The sequence below is a fragment of the Osmerus mordax genome, chromosome 7 (assembly GCF_038355195.1).
Source record: "Osmerus mordax isolate fOsmMor3 chromosome 7, fOsmMor3.pri, whole genome shotgun sequence".
Taxonomy (NCBI): Eukaryota; Metazoa; Chordata; class Actinopteri; order Osmeriformes; family Osmeridae; genus Osmerus; species Osmerus mordax.
The window spans coordinates 6,462,198-6,479,100 of record NC_090056.1 but is presented as its reverse complement, the minus strand read 5'-3'; the positions used below and the strand labels follow the sequence as shown (position 1 = coordinate 6,479,100).

The 16,903-nt window shown below is 41.1% G+C and overlaps 3 protein-coding genes and 1 long non-coding RNA gene across 4 annotated transcripts; 2 read left to right on the top strand and 2 right to left on the bottom strand.

Moving 5' to 3' along the window:
• Nucleotides 1–5: 5 nt before the first annotated feature.
• On the bottom strand, nt 6–2,433 carry LOC136945241 (zinc finger protein 256-like). Its single transcript, XM_067238986.1, has 2 exons — nt 1,769–2,433; nt 6–1,242 (listed from the first exon to the last, which is right to left on the bottom strand). The coding sequence occupies exons 1-2, from the start codon at nt 2,211–2,213 to the stop codon at nt 530–532; spliced, it is 1,158 nt and encodes a 385-aa protein (XP_067095087.1). The 5' UTR covers nt 2,214–2,433; the 3' UTR covers nt 6–529.
• A 2,176-nt stretch (nt 2,434–4,609) lies between these two features.
• Nucleotides 4,610–6,507, top strand: LOC136946152 (putative nuclease HARBI1). Its single transcript, XM_067240385.1, has 2 exons — nt 4,610–5,100; nt 5,284–6,507. The coding sequence occupies exons 1-2, from the start codon at nt 4,969–4,971 to the stop codon at nt 6,346–6,348; spliced, it is 1,197 nt and encodes a 398-aa protein (XP_067096486.1). The 5' UTR covers nt 4,610–4,968; the 3' UTR covers nt 6,349–6,507.
• Nucleotides 6,508–6,683: 176 nt separating this feature from the next.
• Nucleotides 6,684–8,166, bottom strand: LOC136946153 (uncharacterized). Its single transcript, XR_010876874.1, has 4 exons — nt 7,874–8,166; nt 7,652–7,745; nt 7,413–7,500; nt 6,684–7,233 (listed from the first exon to the last, which is right to left on the bottom strand). It is a non-coding gene; the product is annotated as an uncharacterized lncRNA (long non-coding RNA).
• Nucleotides 8,167–8,639: 473 nt separating this feature from the next.
• ssr4 (signal sequence receptor, delta) lies at nt 8,640–11,187 on the top strand. The gene is made up of 6 exons (XM_067239752.1): nt 8,640–8,804; nt 9,226–9,344; nt 9,637–9,711; nt 9,811–9,900; nt 10,011–10,076; nt 10,354–11,187. The coding sequence occupies exons 1-6, from the start codon at nt 8,753–8,755 to the stop codon at nt 10,456–10,458; spliced, it is 507 nt and encodes a 168-aa protein (XP_067095853.1). The 5' UTR covers nt 8,640–8,752; the 3' UTR covers nt 10,459–11,187.
• Nucleotides 11,188–16,903: the final 5,716 nt, after the last annotated feature.

The window sequence follows — 16,903 nt, the reverse complement described above, 5'->3', positions numbered from 1 at the left end:
TTTACAGTAGGCTCCTCAACAAGGCACTATTATGATACAACTTCTAAAAGTAGTTACAGAAACATGGTCAACTGATTTACATTTAGCAGACGCTCTTATCCAGAGCAACTTACAGTAAGTACAGGGACATTCCCCCGAGGCAAGTAGGGTGAAGTGCCTTGCCCAAGGACACAACGTCATTTAGGCATGGCTGGGAAACGAACCTGCAACCTTCTGATTACTAGCCCGATTCCCTAACCACTCAGCCAGCTGACTCCCAGCTGATGTATTTTTTATGGTTATATGCTCAATTTAATACAGTGTATCAGTAACATTCAAACACTGATGAGTAAATCAAATAGTTCACAAATCTTCTAGGCAGTAAACTCCAGCATCTAAATACAAAATATAAATCATTCAGCCTTGAACAACATTACAGTAGCCAATCTACAAGTACAGTGAAACCACATTTTACTGTTGCTAACTGAATACAGTGTCTTTGAATTAGATCCTGTGTAGTGTTTGACAATACGATTGAGGAGGAGTGTTGTCAGGTGCTGTGTGATCTTTGGTGGGTTTTTATATGGTTGCTATATGAGTATTCGTAGGGAAATGTTTTCCCACAGTAAGAGCAGAGGAAGGGTCTCTCTCCTGTGTGGATTCTCATGTGTTTCTGGAGTGTGGCAGGGCGCAGGAACCTGTCTCCACACACAGTACAGGTAAAGGGTTTGACCCCTGTGTGAATCATCTGGTGCCTTCTCAAATCTTGTCCACATAGAAACCTCTTCCCACACTCAGTGCAGTGATGAGGACGTTCCCTTGAGTGACGGCGCTGGTGATCTGTCAAGTTTCCTGATCTACTGAAACTCTTACCACACTCGCCACAAGTATAGGGTCTGGTCCCACTGTGAACCTTTAGATGTGCTTGTAGTCGATCATTGTGAAAGAAAGCAGCACCACACTCTTGGCAACAGTACCGTCTCTCTCCTGTGTGGGTTTTCATGTGAGCAACGAGGTGGTACTTGTGAACGTAGCCTTTCTCACAGATCTGGCAGAAATGTTTACGTTTTGTTTTGTGGTTTTTGTTCTCATCGGTTCCAGAGGTCCTCCCATTTGTATTATGTTTAGATTTTTCTACGTATCCAGAGCATTTAGTCGATTCTCCACTTGGTATCTTTGTAGATTTGTATGTCAAAGTATGGCAAACTCGTGCCCCCCTTAGTTTGTCAATACACTTTTGCTTTGTGTTTAATTTACAGTAGGCTCCTCAACAAGGCACTATTATGATACAACTTCTAAAAGTAGTTACAGAAACATGGTCAACTGATTTACATTTAGCAGACGCTCTTATCCAGAGCAACTTACAGTAAGTACAGGGACATTCCCCCGAGGCAAGTAGGGTGAAGTGCCTTGCCCAAGGACACAACGTCATTTAGGCATGGCTGGGAAACGAACCTGCAACCTTCTGATTACTAGCCCGATTCCCTAACCACTCAGCCAGCTGACTCCCAGCTGATGTATTTTTTATGGTTATATGCTCAATTTAATACAGTGTATCAGTAACATTCAAACACTGATGAGTAAATCAAATAGTTCACAAATCTTCTAGGCAGTAAACTCCAGCATCTAAATACAAAATATAAATCATTCAGCCTTGAACAACATTACAGTAGCCAATCTACAAGTACAGTGAAACCACATTTTACTGTTGCTAACTGAATACAGTGTCTTTGAATTAGATCCTGTGTAGTGTTTGACAATACGATTGAGGAGGAGTGTTGTCAGGTGCTGTGTGATCTTTGGTGGGTTTTTATATGGTTGCTATATGAGTATTCGTAGGGAAATGTTTTCCCACAGTAAGAGCAGAGGAAGGGTCTCTCTCCTGTGTGGATTCTCATGTGTTTCTGGAGTGTGGCAGGGCGCAGGAACCTGTCTCCACACACAGTACAGGTAAAGGGTTTGACCCCTGTGTGAATCATCTGGTGCCTTCTCAAATCTTGTCCACATAGAAACCTCTTCCCACACTCAGTGCAGTGATGAGGACGTTCCCTTGAGTGACGGCGCTGGTGATCTGTCAAGTTTCCTGATCTACTGAAACTCTTACCACACTCGCCACAAGTATAGGGTCTGGTCCCACTGTGAACCTTTAGATGTGCTTGTAGTCGATCATTGTGAAAGAAAGCAGCACCACACTCTTGGCAACAGTACCGTCTCTCTCCTGTGTGGGTTTTCATGTGAGCAACGAGGTGGTACTTGTGAACGTAGCCTTTCTCACAGATCTGGCAGAAATGTTTACGTTTTGTTTTGTGGTTTTTGTTCTCATCGGTTCCAGAGGTCCTCCCATTTGTATTATGTTTAGATTTTTCTACGTATCCAGAGCATTTAGTCGATTCTCCACTTGGTATCTTTGTAGATTTGTATGTCAAAGTATGGCAAACTCGTGCCCCCCTTAGTTTGTCAATACACTTTTGCTTTGTGTTTAATTTACAGTAGGCTCCTCAACAAGGCACTATTATGATACAACTTCTAAAAGTAGTTACAGAAACATGGTCAACTGATTTACATTTAGCAGACGCTCTTATCCAGAGCAACTTACAGTAAGTACAGGGACATTCCCCCGAGGCAAGTAGGGTGAAGTGCCTTGCCCAAGGACACAACGTCATTTAGGCATGGCTGGGAAACGAACCTGCAACCTTCTGATTACTAGCCCGATTCCCTAACCACTCAGCCAGCTGACTCCCAGCTGATGTATTTTTTATGGTTATATGCTCAATTTAATACAGTGTATCAGTAACATTCAAACACTGATGAGTAAATCAAATAGTTCACAAATCTTCTAGGCAGTAAACTCCAGCATCTAAATACAAAATATAAATCATTCAGCCTTGAACAACATTACAGTAGCCAATCTACAAGTACAGTGAAACCACATTTTACTGTTGCTAACTGAATACAGTGTCTTTGAATTAGATCCTGTGTAGTGTTTGACAATACGATTGAGGAGGAGTGTTGTCAGGTGCTGTGTGATCTTTGGTGGGTTTTTATATGGTTGCTATATGAGTATTCGTAGGGAAATGTTTTCCCACAGTAAGAGCAGAGGAAGGGTCTCTCTCCTGTGTGGATTCTCATGTGTTTCTGGAGTGTGGCAGGGCGCAGGAACCTGTCTCCACACACAGTACAGGTAAAGGGTTTGACCCCTGTGTGAATCATCTGGTGCCTTCTCAAATCTTGTCCACATAGAAACCTCTTCCCACACTCAGTGCAGTGATGAGGACGTTCCCTTGAGTGACGGCGCTGGTGATCTGTCAAGTTTCCTGATCTACTGAAACTCTTACCACACTCGCCACAAGTATAGGGTCTGGTCCCACTGTGAACCTTTAGATGTGCTTGTAGTCGATCATTGTGAAAGAAAGCAGCACCACACTCTTGGCAACAGTACCGTCTCTCTCCTGTGTGGGTTTTCATGTGAGCAACGAGGTGGTACTTGTGAACGTAGCCTTTCTCACAGATCTGGCAGAAATGTTTACGTTTTGTTTTGCGGTTTTTGTTCTCATTGGTTCCAGAGGTCCTCCCATTTGTATTATGTTTAGATTTTTCTACGTATCCAGAGCATTTAGTCGATTCTCCACTTGGTATCTTTGTAGATTTGTATGTCAAAGTATGGCAAACTCGTGCCCCCCTTAGTTTTTCACACTCACTCAAAATTAACACATCAGAATCAGTTGTGTTAATATTTTGTGACTCAGTAGAACTTTGCTTTATAAAATTGTACAAAAAGTCATCAAAGCATTCCGCAGGTTCACTTTTCAGTTCAGTAATATTGTCTTTGTCCTCCCGTTCATGACGATCATTCACTTCCCTCTTGAGATGCACAGTTTGGTCATCATCAAGTCTCTCTGGACTCAATTTGCTTCTGGTTTTTACACAACCGGGAAAACATGTAGAAAATGTACAACTGCTTGAAATGTGATGGTGCGACGACAGACACATCTCTTTGTCTTCGGGCTCTGTCTTAATTGGTTTGCAATTGGGCATTTGTGGTTGGTTCATTTGAATCACTTAGTGTCGCGACTGATCCTCTGTTACTTTGCAATCTAATGCAAGCCCAACTAGAACAAAAATAAATATTTAGCTCATGCTGGTAGCCTACCATTTAAAACACAGAGGTTGTTTAAATCACGGACTATCTGGTTACTTTTTCACATTTACGATACAGGCTACTTTGGTGCAAATCACAGGACTCAACAAAATTATATATTATATATTACATATTATATATTATATATTACTTGGCAAGTAATATTATATATTACTTGGCAAAACTGTGGTTTGAAACTGAATCTTTATACTTGCAAGATCTCCGGTTTGCTAGCTCGGGTTGACGCTGATCTCTGAGACTACGGCGGCCGAGGCGTGTCAACGCTTTGCAAAAGCCACAACACAAATGCAGCAGTCACAGCACAACGGAAATGGCCAACACTTCGGTAGGATTTCTCCGGTAGAAGGAAGCCTATCGTTTTTAATAATATAATAAATTTTAATAAATATATATATATATAAATTATATATATATTTTTATAGTAACTCACGGATTTGGAGGAGCGTTCTCGCTAAATCTGTAGGATTTAGGGCTGTCCCACTATCAAATCGTCAAGTGCGCGAGGGCTCTCGCAGACATTTGAGCCCTTTATGCAACCCTTTTCGTAAATACGCATTTTTGCAGACTTTGCGTAAGGGAACTGCTCACACTTCACAGCGTTGTGGCGTGGAACACCAGTGTTACCAGGGAAGGCCGGAAGCGAGACTCATAAAACAAGAAAGAAGAAGACCCAATCCCAATGTCCCCCCTAAACTCTGAACCCTCACAGATTTACTTAACGTCACCTGATAAGGGATTGAGTGCACGAGACTGCAAGTGCTCAACATGCTATAAATAGGAATGGGACAGCAGTTCGCGGCATTATCACGTTATCTTGACAGCGCGGAAACATGTTACACACTATTGTAGGTTTGGGACTTTTTATTTTACGTTTATTACTTTCTCCACGGCCAAGGCACGTAAGGACCCGACTGCCTGAGGAATACATCTTGCAGACTCTTGCCTCACAGAGTGGACAAGAGGTAATTGTCGATAATTATGATCTTTGTCAATAATCAATGTACAAATGTTTTATTAAAACGGCATCATTAAGCAAAAACTCATAATTGCATAAAGTAGGAGTGCAATAAGGTGATTGCATTCTTCTGATTTCATGTGTTCTATATACCATCTTAAATCCTTGTTGTGTTTCTTTGTAAATGTAGGCATACCAGCTCACCCAATATGCCAGGCTGAACACCCATGTGCCAGTCCTCAGGCTGTACATGGATGTGGAGCGAGACATGAAGAGTGATTTCAGGATGTCGAGGCAGGCTTTCAACGGTCTGCTAAATATTTTGCAACAGGAGAGGGATCATGGCTGGGGACACGATTTAGAGGTCCTTATTTTTGTTTTTTGGCTGGCCCATGGGGCATCTTATCGGTCAACGGCACGGGCTTTTGATGTGCCAAAGTCAACTATTTTTAGAGTTGTGCACAGAATTGCCAAGGAGATTCGCAGATGCAAGTCTAAGGTCATCTTCTTCCCCAGTCCAAACACCTTGGAAGAGGTAGGCCGAGGATTTGGACAGCTGGCACGGCATAAGGCCTTCAATAAGGCTGTGGGGGCCATAGATTGCTGTCATATACGTATTAAACCACCCGAACATAACCAGTTGGATTATTTGAACTACAAACGGTTTCACTCCATTAAACTTCAAGGCATCTGTGACTCATCTGGGAGATTTCTGGACATTTGTGTTGGTTATGGAGGCTCAGTACATGACACACAGATTTTAAGAAACAGCCCTGTTTATGTCCATTCCCTGTATCCCCCACCTGGGAACTTTCTCTTGGGAGATGGAGGCTACCCTTGTCTTGAGCTTCCAATTCCAATTATAACCCCTTTTAGACACCCATTACAAGGGAGGATGCAGGAACCCTTTAATGGAAAGCATGGCAGGGCCTGGTCCATAATTGAAAGGACATTCGCAGTCATGAAGGCACGGTGGCGGGCCACCTTATTCAAGGCACTGGAGGTTAGGCCTGAATTCTGTTCAGAAGTTTCCCTGGCCTGTGCGTTCCTCCACAATGTGTGCCTTACACATGGAGATGTCTTGGAAGAGCCAGGGCTCCAGCCTGAAAAGCCAGGGCTCCAGCCTGAAGGACCTGAGCTCCAGCCGGAAGGACCCCTTGCTCCACTTGAAAAACATGACTTCCAGGAGAGGAGTGGGGCCTACATGAGGGATGTGCTGTGTGCCTACATATCCACACCCTCAAGCCCCTTTTAAGAGTTCATGATTATGCCAGAAGATGGATATTTTACTTTGGGCTGAGTCAAATCCCCTTTAGTTTACATTCAATACCAGCTATAACAACCCTGATTTACCCTTTAAACATTTCTGTGCAACTTGATAAACATTTGGACTTTGTGGAGATAAAAGCTATAAATAACCACATGACTGCCTTCTGTGATTCTTGTTTGTTATGGATCCAAAGTTTTTGACACTCAAGAATGACATCACAACACACGTTTGTTTTGTACCCACAAAACCCCCTTAAGGCGAACCCTTTCACTCGTCATGCTGGAAATCTCAATTCAAAGAACACTGCACTGGGGCGAATGTAAAACAAATCATGTTTAATGTCATGCAGCTTTAAACCATAATCTGATTTATGAAACATCATTTTAAATCATGAATTTATAAAATCATAACTGACCAATCCATAGGGTTGATAATGCATGAAAATATTCCAACAAATAAATGAAACGGCTACTGCTTTTCCACCAACTTCCCTAAGATGCAAATAAGTTTGTCTATTTGGTCCTGCTTTTTATTTTCTCTCTCTTCTTCCTTCTCATCCAGCTCTCTCTGCCTCTTGTCCTGCCTTTCTGTGTACTCCTTTAAGTACTCTATAACCTCATTTTTTCTTTTTCGGGATTTGAGCCTTCTGGAACCCTCAGACAGGGTACTGGATGGCCCTGGAGCAGAGGTACTGGCCACCTCATCAGGCTCCTCTTCAACATCTGAGTCAACAGCTGTTTTGATGATATTCAGAGGCCTGATAGAGTCCCTCTGCCCCAGAGCCTTGTGCATCGCCTTGAAGAAAGGCCAGCTTGCAGCTGTTACTTCCCCACTCTCTGTCCCTGATCCGGTCATTTGTAGTATCAGATCCTGTGTAATAGATGCAAAAAGAATACATATTACATATTTTGATCAAACCTTTCTGTTTATAGAAAAGTATCCAGATAATTCATGAAGATTCAACATTAGTGTAAACTAAACCCACAGAGAAATAGCCTACATGTGATACAATGGCCCATTCATTGGATAATAGATAAAAAGGATTTCACCCTATACTTTTTCTTTAGGTTTTCCCATTTCTTAGCTGCTTGGACATTTGTCAGACTGTCATCCAGTCCCATCTCTTTGATGACCACACTGTTGAGCAGAAAGCAAAGTTGGGGGTCCGTTGATTGTATTGACAGAGCAGGACATTTACTACATGACACACACACACAGTTTGTGATTTTGTAGCTAGAAAACTAACATTCCTAACATGTAGGTCTATAGCTACTTGCTGAATACTTACTCAAATCCATAAGCAGATGCTTTTCTGTGGCCAGTAAACTGAGCATCGTGCTCCATCCGCAGATTAATGAATTGCATTGTTTGTTGATCGCTCCCTGTTTATAAACAGATAGTCATGTTGGATCAAATCTCATGAAAGCATATTTGTAATTTATCATCATAGCACAAACTATCAACAGTTCTGGCTATATGAACCATCAGTGAGCTTTGTGTATAAACTTACATGTAAACTTTTTTTTCCTAACCATGTTAACTTTAGGGTTAATTGCTCCTTCCATGCTTGATTCTTTACCGTTCTTCTTTTTCTATTACGATGCGGGTTTGCTTTCGGCCTCCCTTGGTACTGTAACCAGACGTTTCAAGTCACAGCGCTGTGGGCATTTCCCTTAGCCAAACTCTGCAAAAATGCAGACTTAAAGGGCTCAAAGGGGCTGCGAAAGGGCATAAAGGGCTAAAAATGGCTGCGAGAGAGCCCTCACACACTTACCGATTTGATATTGGGACAGGCGGACCACCCTAAACCCTACAGATTTAGCAAGAACGCGCTTCAATGTCTGCGACTCTGGTATGGAAAGCTGTATGTGACAAAACATATATTTCGCGGTCGCGTAAAATAAACGGTGTACGACTGTACAGTGAAAATACGGGAAAATCTTCTAAAAATGACATTTAGCACGGGAAAATTAAGTGTCACCTTATATACATAATTCATTCCCTGTTGTTAAATCGTTTATTGTTGAATTTGCTATAGGCCTATATCTTCACTGAGACTACCAAAAAAAACGAAAAGACAATATATTTATTGAACGCCATGATAAAATCCCCAGTTCCCCTGTTTCAATGTAACTCAGATATTTGTATAAATCATAAATGGTGTTTGGTATTGTTTGTGGGTTTGTATTTCAATCGAAATAAATAAATAAATAAAAGATGACGACGTGTCGCCATTTTTTCCCATAATGCATTGCGCCGATTCAGTACACGTCATTACAACGCACCGGTCTCAGCGCTGAGGTGGACTTCTCTCTTAGGTAGACGTGTGTCAGAGGAGCTGCAAAACAATATACTTAATTCTAAGCTGTGAGAAACACCTTGCAAACTCATGATGATCAGAATAGCTGCCTTTCTTGCTCTTCTTGTCTGCGCTTGTTCTGGTAAGTAAATCAATGATCAGATCAGGGATTGCCAGCTTGATACTTTCGTGTTAGCTAACTAAACTAGCTCCCCCCCCCCTCCACCCTAGGCGAGATAACTAACCACAAGCTGGGCCTGCTTGCCTGCAAATTAACAATATCGAATTCATTGAAATAGAGAAAGCTACTTTAAACCTTGTTCAAAGCGTCCTTTATTTGACTAGCTAACTACCTTGCTAGTTAGCTCTGATGTAGCTGACTGATTGGTTGTTAACTACTTGCTACTTAAGTTATGGCTATCTTTCTTGACCAGCCAGCTAGGTAAAACGTTAATGAATTTGCCCTGATGTATTGACTGTTACTATGACATCAATACTAGGTATCTTGCTGCAGAGTTATCGTATGCAGTAACAAAATATTAATAGCCGTTTATGCGTTATAGCTGAAAGCTGCACAGACCCTGTGATCACTCCCTCGGCCTACACAACCTCGGATGCCGTCATCTCCTCCGAGTCCGTCTTCATCGTTGAGCTCAGTCTGGCTTGTGCCAACGGAGCGCAGGTAGTCACACCTGATCATGCACTCTAAAGGGTCATTTATTATAATCAACACTATTTTCCTTTGCCTTAAAATACTTAAGTCAATGTTCAAACGTTTTTTGGATAGCTATAAAGTAGCCATAGCCAGTTTTGTTTTAGCCTTGGCAACCATTCTACTGTAATATGTAGATGTACTGGGTGATGTCTCTGCAGGCCTGCACAGGGCCAAAGTCCAGACATCATAGATAAGACCAATGTATGTTTTTGCCTCCAAGTAATGTAATATGAGTGCTAATGCACACACTTTTTGACAGAGTGTGGCGCTGTATGCTGATGTCCAAGGAAGACAGTTCCCTGTGACCAGGGGCCAGGATGTTGGAAAGTACCAGGTAGGACAACTACAATGTCTTTCCTGTTGTATGTTTATTTATTTTTTTGCAGTCTGTTAACATACCATTGTGTACTCCATCTTTCTTATAAATCTTCAGGTGTCTTGGAGTCTTCCCCACAAACAAGCTAGTTCTGGAACATACCAGGTCAAATTCTTCGATGAGGAGTCTTACAGCTCCCTGCGGAAGGTAGGTTTATGCTCTCACACGTGGCCACGTGTCTACGCAGATCCTGTTTATTGCTGTTATGTTATTGTGAATCAAAAGCCTTTCAGTGATCTTTCATGTGTGTGTCTCAGGCCCAGAGGAACAATGAAGATGTAGCATCCATCCAGCCTCTCTTCTCTGTCAATGTGGATCACAGGGTGAGTCTGAAGCAAAAAGATGAACACTGATCACCACTTGATAATGTAGCAGAGAATTTCACTTTTATTTCTTAGTTGTTGCCTGTGCATTGCGATGCCTCTCTTATTGAAGCCGCCATGTTAGCAAAGAGTATTTATCATCATGTACTTTATCGTTATTTATGGTTATTTTAATTGTAATCTAAATTGCGCAGAGCAGCACTTTATTGAACCCCAACGGGAGGAGTTTCTTTTAATTTGAGTGTGGTTGTTATTGTGTGTGTGTGTGTGTGTGTAGGGTGCATGGAATGGCCCCTGGGTGTCCACTGAAGTGCTGGCGGCTCTCATCGGCATCCTCTTCTACTACCTTGCCTTCAGTGCCAAGAGCACCATCCAGGCATAGAGGAATCTGAAGCCATCTTTTGTTTTGTTTGACACTTTTGTATCTTCATGCAGAATGACTGAGGGACACTGAATTCACACGCACACACACTAATCTGTGTGATTTAAGATTGACTGTGTCTTATTTGTGTGAAATTCCAGAAAATTCCAATGTTTGTTTGTTTGTTTTTTTAAATTGTGGAATTGTGGAGTAACATTCTGAGGGAACCATTGTAAACAAACTCAAAATGATCAAATGTACACTGTACACAGACAAAATGTACGCAGACTGTTTGATTTGTGTGAAATGACGGAACAATCTGTTTTGTGTTAGAAGTTGCGGGAAATTCTCACATCCCGAAGAACATGTTGTAAACCAACTGAAAGAAGAACATCAACATAAACAAACAAACTTGAGTGCAAATGTATTTGAATAACTAGGACCTGAAAGCCAAGAATTGTTGGTACTCATCCTGACCCAGACAGACGCATGTAGATATGGCTTTGAGGCCTTCAAGAGCACAGTGTTTGCCTTTTAGCTTTCATGCACACTCCTTTTCTGTAGCATGGTCTTTTCATTAACAGTGCAGATTAATAACACCTTCAGGAGAGTAGTACAATTCTTAAATCTTCCCGGGCTCCTAAGGGGCAGGAAATGTGTGTACAGATTTGATGCATCTGCTTGCGAAAGAAGCCCAACATTGTGTGATTGGAGATTTATTCCGTCAAATGAATAAACGGTTTGTTACTACCCATGTTTGGCCTTGTCATGGTGCATGTGATTGTCAGTCACAGACAGACTGGCTCCACATAAAATTAAAATGTTCCAGTTCAAGGCAAGTTAGACAATTGACTCCATTGAGGACTACTGCTCAAATGTGATTTTCTGTGCAATTTCATCACTTCAATGAGCCATGTAATGAAATGGACTATAAATTACATGCCCATACTTGCTTTTATTGGATACTGACACATCCTTTATAACTATAGTTAGAAACAGTATTTGTGCTGTTAGGACTTTGTAAATAATAAGTTAGCTTTCCTCAATCAAAACCTTATAATTAGAATGAAAATAAGATCCACTTGGCAATCATAACCTAACAAGTATATAATTTTCCCCCACAACAGTGTCATGTTCACATTGATACCACACACACATTTTACTTGAATTATTATTTTTTACAAAATGTGTCCCTCATAAACCTTATTCATTTTAGAACCCTGAGATCAATCGTTTTCTGAATTTCAGTTTACAGAACATACTTCTGGTATATTTTGATCTCCAGTTTTAGAGAACCAGGTTATCTGTAGGACGATGGGATGTTAGGAATGTTAGTCAGACCCATTTCACATCTGTTTTAATAAACTCATTTCTTTCAGCAGCCCATCCCTTAATTAGTTTACATGGCATGATGAAGTAAACAAACTCATAAAACAAACTGTCGCAGTAAACCTGATCACTAGCTGGACTTTAAAGAGGCACCGGCACACCGGATGGAAATTGAGTTATTTTTGTCTTCTGGGGAAAGCTCAGGGGGGGCAGAAATAACTGTTTCACTGGCATACCTAGATAGCAGAGGAGAGCACGCTCTACATTTCAAGTGGTCTGAGCAGGCTGATGAGAGTTTGCTATAGTTAAGTTTAAGTACATTTAATTCTGGTTTACTTTGCTTTAGCTAACTTGAATTCCACATTTAATGTAGGGGGATCGACACACTGCAAACACTGCCCTCTTCAGTACTCCCAGGTGGACACTCAGTGGCAGCACTGAGACAACTGATTGAGCAGTGCTGTTGGTTTCTCCACATCATCTCACGCATTATAACAGACATACTGTAGGCCTACTGTATGTCAAGGCTATTGTATGTAGTCTGCATGCCTACATAGTCATCTCAAGAAGGATTAAACATTGCCATCAATGTATCACAACCTAACTTACACATCTGGTGCTTTGTTTTTTACTGTGGCTGAAGCATGCCATTCTTTTTCAGCACTTTCTGTTACGTTGAAATGAAAAAAAGTGAACATGAACCATCACACTCTTTGCTTACAAAACTGCTTGCCATGACACTATCTGTACTAAGTGTGGCTAACATGATATAGAGTCACCTACATTACACAATGTACAAAGCACATAAGTACTTAATAAGTAATAAGTAAATAAGTTAAATAAGTAAGTTTCTTACTTAACTTATATTTTCTTTTGCAGTCAAAAGACCAAAATAGTTCTTACATAGTGCACACAATAGTTGAATAGTTAGGCTCTCTAGTCTCAACCCCTTTCATGTCACATTAATGGTTATGGCTATATCTGTAGTAGTGACAATGTGAATTCCAAAACAATGCAAAAATGTGTGTGTGTGTGCGAGAGAGCAGAGTTTGGACCCTCCCTCTGACAGCCCAATGTGGTTTGGGACAGACAGTGAGAGGATGGAGGGAAGTAAATGTAACGTATGTATCCACTCAGACACAGACAGTGACTCATTCTGAATCTTCTATGTGCTGTGAGTGACTTCACCCAGTCTGGTGTCTGGGCCCCCCTGGACTAACGGCAGCTATATTTGTCTCCAGTGGTGTCCCACCAACTGGGGCAGTACCATCACACAACAGAATACACTTCTTGGTTTTTCAAGGTTTTAGATGGATCTATAAATGTATGTTCACACAGTTTTTAAGATGACATTATATCTTATTTACATCATGACAACATTGAATAATCAATTGAATACCTGGGAGGAAACACCATGACGTATATTGTCACCATTGAAGCTTACACCTGCTCATTTCTTGGAAAAGCATGGCAGGAAATACAGCGATAGCACTGTTTGTATATAATCGACTGAGCTTGGTGAACCGAAGGCAGTGAGTGCAGCTGAAGGTGGGTGGGGTGTGTGGGAGGGTGGGGGGTGTAGGGGCGGGGGTGGCTATGTGCTGCGAGGCAGAGAAAGCAGCAGTGACAGAGGTGTAAACCATGGTCCCGGGAGGTCAGACACCACTGGGCTTAGCCGGACTCAGCAGAGTGGAACGAGGCGTCTCGCAAATGATTCTCACATGAAGTAACGTCCGTGGGATGCTACTGTAGGCTTTGTGTTTTGAGGCCATTCAGTGCACTTTGTGGGGCTCCAAACCCAACAGTGGACGCCGTCTGCTGTACTGTAACAGCAGAGTCAGGAAGACATTTCTCTCGCCCAGATCATTCACCCGTGATTTCCTTTGCTCACACTGTAACAACAGTGATGGTCCAAGTCGCACCACTGAATCGTAACATTGTGGAGAATGTTTATCTCTTTATCCCCAACCCTCTTTGGGATTGTGTTTGAGCTGTATAAACAAACAGCAAGTTCTACTTTTCCTCCAAACACATTTATCCATCTTTTGTTTTCCTGTTGGCTGTTTTGGTCCCCTCTAATCCTCTTTGCTACTGGAGTCAATTGCCTGACAAGAATGAACCTTATATGGCAGCAGTTTCTTGTTTCTTCTCAAACCCGTCTATCGCCTCTCGCCTACTGCATCAATGTAGAATTTCTCTCTGCCTCACACCCTTGGGTCAGGTGTTATGACACAACCTTGTTCGTGTTTGCATACCCTCCAAGACCAGGCACATATTGTATTTCAGGTTATGCAAGAAAATGCATCTTGTGCGGACCACTGTTGCCTGTAAAAATGGGAAAAAACCTTTGAAAGAGCACTCATAAAAATATATATTCCAGGTGTCTATCATTAATGTTTTTACCATGTTATCAAGTTCTTGTAAAGGCCTTAATGGATCAGATATGCAAACACTTAGTCATAGTCATGGCAACCAATAAAGGATGTAGTAATAAACTGGAACCATGATCCAACTGGACATTTTCTTTTAAATATAAAAGCTTGGGGATTTTCGTGAAATGTATTTGGAATAAAATGAAGTTGCAAACAGTGGCAGTTATAACAAGGATACCTATAGTTATAATAAGGTTACCTACAGTTATGACAAGGCTACCTATAGTTATAAATGTAGACCTTGCAAATGTCTTTGATGGGAGGAAATTTCCTGGAACGAAACAAACACACACAAATAGGATCTGCAGCTGTAACTCTAGATATCTGTCTCTTAAAAAAAAACATTATCAAGTGAATTAAATAAGACTCATTATCCTTATTAGGGTGTGGCTGAGGAAAGAATGGATCTTCCAGTTAGTTTTTTCTCCAATACTGTATCATTGAGCTGTAGCGTACACAATGCTATCCTGTAATGTTCTAAGGCGAAGAGATCTGTAAACCAACGCCTCAGAGGTCAGGGATTAGCTCTGCCCCCCCAGTGCCTCGGAATGAGCTTAGTAGCCGTGAGAGTCATTTACTCAGGTCTGTGCTGGAGTTCAGCAACCACAGTCAGATAATCAGATTGATACTGGCACTGGCCAACGGAGGTTTCTGGATTCTTCAGAAGGCCGCCAAGCATGGTCCGCGCCTGACCCTAATTGATTTTAATGGAGACGTTCACCTGTTTTGCGGCCCCCGTCTCTGAAGTCTCACGGCAGGTCATTTATTTGGTTAATATCCCTTTCACAAGGTCAGTCCTGGCAGGCCGCCGCTGCCGCCCCTCCCCCCGTAGAGTAATGAAGAAGTGACCTTGAGTGAAGACATCAGCATGGGTTCAGCCCAGATGCTATCAATGTCAGCCCTCTGGACTCCAACCTAACCCTGACTTACAAAATGAGCCACCGACCTGTCCACCAACCACCATCGATCCCGTTCCACTTCACTACTGGAGACTGGAACAGCGATCGGTTTGAAATAATAAGTAATGCCTGTTTATGTCATCCCAGACAGACAAGGAAGTAGACAGGAAAAAATGCTTCACAATCATGCTTTATCTATTATTTAGTGGTGCATGTGAGCCACTAATGGATGTAAGGTGAAGGACGCACTAGGATGGGAGTGTATTCCGCTCATAACTCAGAGCTGAATGAATGGATCATAGCTTTGCGTGGAGAAGGCCCTGGTGACCTCTCACTTCAACATATCCTGGTACTCATCTGACAATGGAAAATGCACTAACACTATACTGCATAGTTGGAACGTATGTATTCCATGAATGCTATTTTAGGAAAAAACACTGGATGAAAATATATTTCAGATTCTAGTTTATAGGAAGCAGCGTCCACCAAACACATCAAGTTCATGGTAAACCCAAACACTGAAATAACGTAAGACCTAACCTTCACTGCACAACGTTATCTTTAGACACCTATTCTTTGTCATTTCAGCATTTTCTGATTAAAATACTGTATTCGCCTTGTCAAATGTATATTGTTTACAATAGTATATAAGTAGATATACACTATATGTATACAATATACCATATAGTACTGTGCAAAAGTCTTAGGCATTCCAATATTTTTTTATACTAATGTTGTCTTAAATATACATTTCTTTTTCTTCTGTATTTATGTGGCAGTATAAAAGTGCAATGTTGAGGAAAAATTGTGTTTAGTCTTTTCACTTCATTATTTCTTAAACCATTTTTGCTTTACTTTAAAAAAGTTTTTATCTGTGCCTAGGAATTTTTCACAGTTCTGTATATATATATATATATATGTCTAAAAGTTTACATTTTATATATATAAAATCGAATTTAATACATATTTGGTACCCAGTACAATAATGATCCAACAAAACTATGTAACAGATTCTTATCATCGTCATACAGTTAAGGGAGCTTTTTCAGAAGTACAGGAATGAAAATACAGATTCAGTTTACCAGAACACAAGGCAGTAACATGATATAGAAAATGTTCCAACTACTAGTCATTATACATATAATACATGTAATAAATATGATCCACGTAACAAAGATGGCTTGTGTACAAGACTGATCCCTGCTCCGCTGGTGCTGTACTGCAGGTCTGACACTATCAGCTGGTTAGATTAAGTCAGAGTCGTTTTAATGTACAGAAAGGCTCCACATCTGGAGATAATGCATAATTTATCTCCGTACTCTAAGTCACAACAGAGGCACTTAATTTGACTGGGACTTGAATCTGAAACTTGTTTTATGTTTTGTTCTATAATAGAGAACAAACTGATCTTTTCCACCAAAGGTTTATAATGTAACTCACATGACTAAACACCACAAGCTCTGGTGTGGATCCTCTGCTGCCTGCATTGATAAGACCTGAAAGTAGTTATTATCATGTAACTGTGAACAGTACATAGAGATAGCATAACATCTTTGGTGAGTAACGTTTTCACACGAAATGTCTGAATAATTACAATTTAAGATACATATTACAATCAACATCACCTTATATAATTTTCTATATTAATTGTCATGTTGTGTCTCATGTTCATCATTTCAATAAATATATTTTACAATGTTCATTGATTTATATGGAATGCATGGATTTTCTGTTGCAAATGTCCTGGCTGTCTGGATTCCTGGTTACAACACCTAGTTCAGAACTCTGTCTGCTCTCAGACTTGTT

Coding starts and splice junctions, on each gene's coding strand:
- LOC136945241 (XM_067238986.1), bottom strand. CDS start 2,213: ATGAAAACCCACACAGGAGAGAGACGGTACTGTTGCCAAGAGTGTGGT. Junction 1,243..1,768: donor AACCCACCAAAGATCACACA/GCACCTGACAAC, acceptor CTTGTTGAGGAG/CCTACTGTAAATTAAACACA.
- LOC136946152 (XM_067240385.1), top strand. CDS start 4,969: ATGTTACACACTATTGTAGGTTTGGGACTTTTTATTTTACGTTTATTA. Junction 5,101..5,283: donor CCTCACAGAGTGGACAAGAG/GTAATTGTCGAT, acceptor TTGTAAATGTAG/GCATACCAGCTCACCCAATA.
- ssr4 (XM_067239752.1), top strand. CDS start 8,753: ATGATGATCAGAATAGCTGCCTTTCTTGCTCTTCTTGTCTGCGCTTGT. Junction 9,712..9,810: donor AGGATGTTGGAAAGTACCAG/GTAGGACAACTA, acceptor ATAAATCTTCAG/GTGTCTTGGAGTCTTCCCCA. Junction 9,901..10,010: donor CTTACAGCTCCCTGCGGAAG/GTAGGTTTATGC, acceptor TGTGTGTCTCAG/GCCCAGAGGAACAATGAAGA.